We start from the raw sequence: 8447 nt of genomic DNA, 5'->3' as shown, positions 1-8447 counted from the left end.
TATAAATTAATTGAGCAACTACCACTACAAGAAAATTGGGATTTTACAACACTTAAAAGACAACGCTTTTTTCAAAAAGCGTTGTCTTTTTCTTTTTAACAACGCTTTTAGTGAAAAGCGTTGTCTATTTCTTTATTTTCTTACTAATAGACAACGCTTTTTTAAAAATCGTTGTCTATTAGTGATTTTTATGGGTCAAACACAACGCTTTTTGAAAAGCGTTGTCTATTAGTATTTTTTTTAGCGTCTACGACAACGATTTTTAAAAAGCGTTGTGTATTGTTAAACCCTCATCTAAATCTGGGATAATACAAACCGTTGGATCAAGTACCCATAGGTTTTACTCTCACAACTCCTCCTTATCTTCCCGAACCCCTCTCACAACTCCTCATCTCACGCCTATCTTCCCAAACCCCTCTCACGCCCTCTCCTTCCAACTCCTCCTCTCACGTCCTCTCCAGCAAACCCCTCTCCGCGAACCTCCTCTCCTCTGAATTCCTTCACGCAAATGCCCTAGTCACGGTCGCGGGAAGAAGAAGCAAGGATTCTTCTCGGTGCTAAGGGAGGAGGTTGTGAGGGGGTTTTATGATATGGAACTTTACCAAAAGCTGGATGAGGGTTCTAACATGTCGATAGATAGTGTTAGAAGCCTTCAGACGAGCATTGATGGTGGGTCGGCTGCCATGTCCTTGGAAAACAGCAGTGTCGGATCGAACAACTCTAGGACTGGAATACTTCACCATACTGGACTCCGTCTATTCCCGGGTGTCAATTTCTCTGTGGGGCATAGCGTGCTGAGACCTGGTAGGGTCTCTCATGCTATGAACGAAGACGCTTTGGCTCAGACCTTGATGGACCCACGGTATCCTACAGAGTCTCTCGAGAACTATGATGAATGGACCCTATATCTAAGGAAGTTGAATATGGGGGTGGCCTTTGCTCAGGGTGCTTTTGGGAAGCTCTACAAGGGTACTTATGATGGACAAGATGTTGCTATTAAGCTGCTGGAAAAGCCTGAGAATGATCTTGAGAGGGCATTGGTCATGGAGCAGCAGTTCAGGCAGGAGGTTATGACGCTCGCAAATCTCAAACATCCAAATATTGTCAGATTTATTGGGGCCTGCAGGAAGCTGATGGTCTGGTGCATTGTGACAGAGTATGCAAAGGGTGGATCAGTGAGGCAATTTCTTATGAAGAGGCAGAATAGATCAGTGCCTCTAAAGCTGGCAGTCAAGCAAGCAATAGACGTTGCCAAGGGCATGGAGTATATTCATGGCTTGGGATTCATACACAGGGATCTTAAGTCTGATAATCTACTTATATTTTCAGATAAATCAATTAAGATTGCTGACTTTGGGGTTGCTCGTATTGAGGTTAAAAGTGAAGGAATGACACCTGAAACTGGAACTTATCGGTGGATGGCTCCGTATGTGAAGTTGGCCTTTCATAAGTTTTTACCATTTTAACATCTATTCAAGTTCTCACTGAGGGACAAGTTTTTTTTCTCATCATTAATTGTATTTGTTGACAAGATAGGATATATTTTTTTTTTCCATTCTAGGTCTGTTGACAAGAGTTTTGTACTGCCATATCAGAGTATAAAAAGTGATATTACGCCAATAAAGATAGTAAAGGTATTTAGCATATAACATAGTGTAAGAGTAGGAACGAGAGTTATTAAATGCATGGACAGGGAAGAATCAACAATCTAGATCCAGTTAGGCAATTTTCAGCTAAAAAATGCTCTTGCTAGTGACTGCTGACAATTCATAATAAAAATACTATCTTAGTTTGGTTGAAATATCTTTCCTTCAATGTGGTAATGATTTCTTTGATTGATTTCTGTTCTCATGAATTGCCCATTAGAGCCAAAATATGTATAACTCATAAATATATCCTGTTTTGGAATTTTGTTTTTAGAAAAGAGAAAAAAATAACATTAGCTCTAAATCAACTTAGTTTCTGCATTCAAATTCAGACATTCTCTTTGCCAGAACAAGAGCTAGAGTATTTCCAACTAACATTGCAGGCTCGAGTAGTTGAAACTCATGTCTTGTTCTTGTCTCCAATTTATGCTTATCTTCTTCAACAAGAATCCACATTGATGCTAGAAAAGAAATCAGACCATGCTTACATTAATTTATTTATGCCTCAATCATGGAGATTACCATTTGTGTAACTAGCTCTCTTAGCTTTAAGCATGACTTCTGCGTCATCATAGAGAATAATAGGATCAATTGAATGTTGCAATGCTGCGGTTATCTGCTCCTAAGTAACTTTGGTGCTTGCATTAAAACAACATGTTACTAAGTTCACATGTGGTGGGTTCCTCATTGGTGTAAGGTTCAACCACGCATCCGCTGATGGCTTAGGATTGGCACAAGTCATTTCCGCCATTGGTGACCTTATATTCTGAAGATTGAAAAGGGCTACTATGGCAATTCTAAAGGTTGTGAGTATTTAATAGTATATAGGTGGTAATAATATCATATTTCACATGATTTACTACGGTTAACATGTTTACTGGTTCAAAAATACCATGTTTACTGGTTCAAAAATGGTTGCTGTACTGATGTGTAAAGAAGGAAGAACGACATCTTATCAAGCATATGGACGTTGTTTTGTGCAAAAGAATCATGAGTTTCAAGTAATAATTAAGATTTTCAATTTGTTCAAGGCTGCGGCCCGAATTGCATGTTAATCAACTTCCTTCTAGTGATTTGATGGAAAAGGAGATAGTGGGTTGGATAAGAAATGGTTTTCAATCAAATACGAATCCAAATATTAGTACTACATTCATAACTTTACTTATTAACCATAGACAATACCACACTGCTTTTATATTTTGGATGGCTATGATACAGAGTCAAAATCTTACCAACCATATCTAACTATTGGCTATAGCAGTAAACATGGTAATATTTTGTAGAAAATATCATGTTTATTGGTTCAAAAATGATTTTTTGCTACCTTCATATTGACATGTTGAATTTTTAAATCCTTTCTTTGCACTCTAGAATCAAAGCCATATTTTATATGAATAGTTTAGTACATCGAAAAACTACATTTGCTATTGGAAAATTTCAAGTCAAATTGTGTTTGATAAAGCTACAAGTTCTACAAACCAAAGAAACCAGAACATATGTTGATTTCGACTTTAGATCATGTGTAAGAATTCAAATGAAATATATGCTGTTCTTTTTGCACTGCATCTCTAATTATGTATTTACATCTCACAGTGGTTTCCCTAGCATCTCCAATTATACTATTCTTTTTGCTATATTTCCATGGTCGAAACAAAGTAGCACATGTATAGGTGTTTCTCACCTCAAAATATATTGGGAGAGGGTGGATTTTGTTCTGTTTACAAAGGGTGCTTACTGATGGAAGAGAAGTGGCCGTGAAGCAATTAAAAATTGAAAGTAGGCAAGGTGACCGTGAGTTCAAATCTGAAGTGGAGATTATCAGCCATGTGCACCATCGCCATTTGGTTTCTCTTGTAGGGTATTGCATATCATACGATCAAAGGCTGCTTGTGTATGATTTTGTGCCCAATGGAACACTTGAATCTCATCTTCATGGTACAATTATTATTTATTTATTGAAGTAGTCTTACCATTTTTTTTTTATTGAAAACCAATGGATCTGTTTGATTTATCTCTGCATTTTCAGGGAAGAACACAAGACCTGTAATGGATTGGGCAACCAGGGTGAAGCCGTCAATCCATTTTGATCAATATATCTAGTAGAAGTAAGCATGCAGATCGTTGTCTTCGAGGCCAGCTAGCTATTTTGTGTTTTTTTTGTTTTAAATTTGAATGTTACTATCTACTTTGAAACAGAAATATTCAGTCTTTGTGTATAGTTGAATTCTCCTGTAAATACTAATACTTTGTAGTTGAATTCTATTGTTTTGTACGAGTTTGAAATCATTAGCTGAGCTAATTAATGCTATTTTATATGTCAAATTCGAATTTGGACATGGTAAAAGAAAATTAATATTTTTGTAAATATAAAAAAATAATTTTGTAAATAGATTTTTTTTAAATTTTTTTTTTCAAAAAGACAACGCTTTTAAAGCGTTGCATAAGTGTTGTCTTTGCCAAAAACAACAACGCTTTTAAAGCGTTGTAATAATGATGTTTTTGCAAAAAAATACACAACGCTTTTAAAGCGTTGTAAAAGCGTTGTCTTTGCTACAAACGACAACGCTTTAAAAGCGTTGTCGTTGAGCAGACTTTTAACAACAGTGCCTTTAACAACGCTTTTTCAGGCACAAAGACAACGCTTTAAAAGCGTTGTCTATTAGCTTTTTTCTTGTAGTGTACATTTATCATAAATGTAGACATTTGACCAATGTGATTCTTATTTCTAGATAAATGTTCATACCAAAAGCTAGGCTTTTAGTATACACTCTAACACTAGTTATCTTGTAAATAATAAGCTCCGAACGATAATTTTTTGATAACTTTGTAAGACTCATCCCACTGCGGTGCTAACTTGGCCACATCTCCCATAGGCTTAACTTGCTTCCAGACCAAATCTCCTTTTCCAAAGAATCGAGGAATCACTCTTCTGTTATAATTTTGCCTCATTCTTTGTCGATAAGCCTCCAGCCGAGCTGCCGTCCTATCACGGGTTTCACTAATGAGATCCAGTTCAGCCAACCGCCGCTTTATGTTTCCTTCATCGTATAAGGTCCTCCTGACTAATGGCACTCAAATTTCTATAGGTACTACCGCTTCGTTGCCATAAACCAGATGGAATGATGTCAGACTGGTACTTTCTCGGGGTGTTGTACGATAGGCTCATAGGATGTTCAACAGTTCTTCCACCTAGTTGCCTCCCACATGATCCAACTTAACCTTCAAACCTCGCACTATTTCTCGATTACCACCTCGGTCTGGCCATTGCTTTACGGGTATACTACTGAAGTGAAGGCTTGCGTTATGTCAAATCTCTTACACCAGGCCTAGATTTTTTGCCCTTGAAATTGCCTCTCATTGTCTGATACCAATTTATGCGGAATGCCGAACCTGCAGAGAATATTCTTCCACAGAAATTGGATGACCGCATCTTCTGTGATCCTGGCCAATGTCTCTGCTTCCACCCACTTAGAGAAATAATTCACTGCCACCAATAAGAAACGTCTCTGACCCGGAGCAATCAAAAATGGTCCCACAATATCTATGCTCTATTGATCAAAAGGACACGAGACTATAGATGTTCTCAGCAGAGCCGTCGGTCGACGTGTTAAATTTTGATGTTTTTGGCAGGACAGGTAGGTATTTACCAGCTTGTGAGCATCCCTCTGTAAAGTAGGCCAGAAATACCCGGCCAGGAGTACCTTGCGAGATAATGTCTGACCGCCTACATGATTGTCACAGCATCCCAAATGTATTTCTCGCAAGGCCTGGTCTGCCTCCTCCATACCCAAGCATTTGAGTAAGGGTCTAGAGAAGGACCTCTTGTAGAGCTGATCCCCGATCATGACATAAGCATGAGATTGCTTCCTGACCAGCCGTGATTCTTCTGGGTCAGTCGGTAAGATACCCTGCCTAAGATAGCTGATCATGGGCGCCCGCCAATCAATAGTTGCTTCCCTGTTGTTTTGCAAATCTATCTGAGCTATCAGGAAGGTTTGTGTCGTTGACCGATCCAATACCCAAGTGGTTAAGGAATTGATCATCTTTGCTAGCTCATCTGCCTTCTCATTCTCCGCCCTGAGGATCTTAGTTACTGTGATTTCTGCGAATTCCTCTTTCATCTTTTCATAAGCTTCTCGGTATACTTGTAATTTATCACAATTTATCATAAAGTTGTCGGCCACTTGCTGAGTTACTAGCTGAGAATCTGAATAAATGATTACCCGGGCTGCCCCTACGTGCCAGGCTGCTTGCAGTCCTGCCAACAAAGCCTCGTATTCTGCCTCATTGTTGGTGGCTCGGAAATTCAATTGGACAGCTAATTGGAGTATATCCCCTTGGGGAGATATCAATAGGACCCCGACCCCGCTTCCTTGATGAGTTGTCGATACATCCACATAGACCTTCCAGGTTTCTTCAGAGTTGGTCTGATGAATTTCTGTTAAGAAATCTACTAAGGTCTGTGCCTTAATGGCTGTGCGCGGCTGGTATTGTATGCCATATTCCCCTAACTCTATCGCCCATTTAATAAACTGACCTGCAACTTCTACATTAGTCAAGGCTCTTCCCATAGTGCTATTGGTCAGAACTGTGATAGGATGTGCTAAGAAGTAAGGTCTTAACCGTCGAGCCATAAGGACCAATCAATAAACCAACTTCTCGAGGGTCGTGTATCGAAACTCGGCTCCTTTTAATAGATGACTGAAGAAATACACTAGCTGTTGTACATTATCATGTTCTTTAACAAGCACAACCCCTACGGCCTCAGGGGTGGCAGATAAGTAGACCCATAATGGTTCTCCAACAACTGGCTTGAATAAAGATGACAGAGCCTCTAAATACTTCTTCAGCTCTTCAAAAGCTCGGGTACATTCTTCATCCCATTGGAACTTGGAGGCCTTCCTGAGCACTTTGAAGAAAGGAGCAGCCCGGTCTGCAGATCTGGAAACAAATCTTGATAGGGTTGTTATTTTACCGATCAGTTCTGGGTTTCCTTTAAATTCTGGGGAGCCTGCATATCACGTAGTGCCCGAACCTTTTCTGGATTAGCTTCTATTCCCCGCTCGGTCACTAAGTAGCCCAAGAACTTTCCTCCTTTAGCCCCAAACAAGCATTTCAAGGGGTTCAGCTTCAGCCCATATTGCCGGAGAGTCTTGCAGGTTTCTTCTACATCCTTGATCAGGTTCACGGCTAAAGGGGACTTGATGAGTATATCATCCACATAGACTTCCACATTGGGCCCGATCTGCTCCCGGAAGATTTTGTTCATCATTCTTTGGTAGGTGGCTCCTGCGTTCCTGAGACCGAAGGGCATGACAGTATAACAGAAGGTACCATCAGCCGTAATGAAGCTAACCTTTTCTTGGTCCTCCACCGCTAAAGGTATCTGATGATACCCCTGGTATGCATCCATCATGCAAATCCTTTCGCAACCAGCAGTTGAGTCCACCATCTGATCAATCCGGGGTAGAGGATAACAATCCTTGGGACTAGCTCGGTTGAGATCTCGGAAGTCTATGCATACCCTCCACTTATTGTTGGGATTCTTTACTAAAACCACATTAGAGAGACAGGATGGGAACTGCACTTCTCAAACGTGACCTGCCTTCCTGAGCTGATCCACCTCGGCTCTGATTATTTTGTTCTGGTCGGCCGAGAAGTTTCTTTTCTTTTGCTTGACTAGTCGGGAGACCGGCAGTAGATGTAACTTATGCTCCGCTACCTCAGACTTGACCCCAGGTAACTTCTCTGTAGACCAGGCGAAGACATCCCGATTACGGATCAAGCATTGGACTAACTCTTCCTTGAGAGGAGAAGGAAGGTCGCTTGCCAATCGAGTTAGACTTTCAGGACGTTCAGCGTATAGTTGCACCTCCTCCCAGGGGATGAGTTCTTCGGCCATAGGCACAGGTTCTTCTTGGACAGCATGAACGCCCCCATCTTGCATCCTTTGATTCTTCCTGGCCTCTACCTGTACCATATCAATGTAGCATCGACGAGAGACCCTCTGCTCTCCCTTGACTTCCCTGACCTGCTCGCCAATGGGGAATTTGATTTTTTGATGAAAAGTAGAAACAGCGGCCCTAAATTCATGCAGGGCGGGCCTTCCCAAGATGACGTTATAAGAGAAGGGGGAATCAACCACTATAAAAGTGCTCCTTCTAGTGCGCACTAATGGCTCGGTACCCAAAGATATGGCCAGCTTAATCTGACCTATTGGCTTCACCTCATTGCCTGTAAATCCATATAAAGATGTAGCCACAGGCTGTAGTTCAGTGGCATCGATCTGCATCTCCTCGAATGCAGTCCTGAACAGAATATTGACCGAGCTCCCGATGTCAACGAAAACCCGAGTCACTCAGCTATTGGCGATGATGGCTTTGATGATAAGGGCATCGTCATAAGGCAGCTCCAGACCTTCCAGGTCTGCCGGCCTGAAACTAATAACAGAGCCAGAAGCCTGCTCCTGGCTGCATCCAACAGTGTGAACCTCCAAGCGACGCACATGTGACTTGCGTGCTCTCCCCGAATCTCCATCAGTTAGCCCTCCAGAGATCATGCCAATCTCTCGGACGACGACATTGCCTCTATTCTCGGCTTCCCGTGCTCCTTCTGGCTCTTTCCACCGACCGGGTTGATAAGTACTGGGTCCTGCTAGGTCGGGGCGGGATTGCCCGGCTTGTCCAGCTGCGGCTCGTTGCTCTTCCATCATCTTGATTACTTGAGGAGCTAGCTCGGGCGGCGGTAAGCCTAACTATGCAGCCCGCTTGGAGTACCGAGCAAACTGGAAACAATGATTAG

At 41.5% G+C, this 8447-nt stretch overlaps 1 protein-coding gene across 2 annotated transcripts; it reads left to right on the top strand.

Moving 5' to 3' along the window:
• The first annotated feature begins 379 nt into the window (after positions 1-379).
• LOC121989287 (serine/threonine-protein kinase STY13-like) lies at positions 380-3911 on the top strand. Of its 2 annotated transcripts, XM_042543230.1 has the most exons (3): positions 380-1426; positions 3240-3581; positions 3673-3911. In XM_042543230.1, exons 1-2 carry the CDS (start codon positions 591-593, stop codon positions 3382-3384), a joined length of 981 nt encoding a protein of 326 aa, XP_042399164.1. In that variant the 5' UTR covers positions 380-590; the 3' UTR covers positions 3385-3581; positions 3673-3911. The 2 variants fall into 2 exon arrangements, with proteins under 2 accessions (XP_042399164.1, XP_042399165.1); XM_042543231.1 differs by lacking the exon at positions 3673-3911 and having other exon boundaries at positions 2303-3377.
• The last annotated feature ends 4536 nt before the right edge of the window (positions 3912-8447 follow it).

Source organism: Zingiber officinale, chromosome 6B (assembly GCF_018446385.1).
Source record: "Zingiber officinale cultivar Zhangliang chromosome 6B, Zo_v1.1, whole genome shotgun sequence".
In the NCBI taxonomy this organism is placed as follows: Eukaryota; Viridiplantae; Streptophyta; class Magnoliopsida; order Zingiberales; family Zingiberaceae; genus Zingiber; species Zingiber officinale.
The sequence above is the reverse complement of the archived record's forward strand: the minus strand, read 5'-3'. Positions and strand labels throughout refer to the sequence as shown.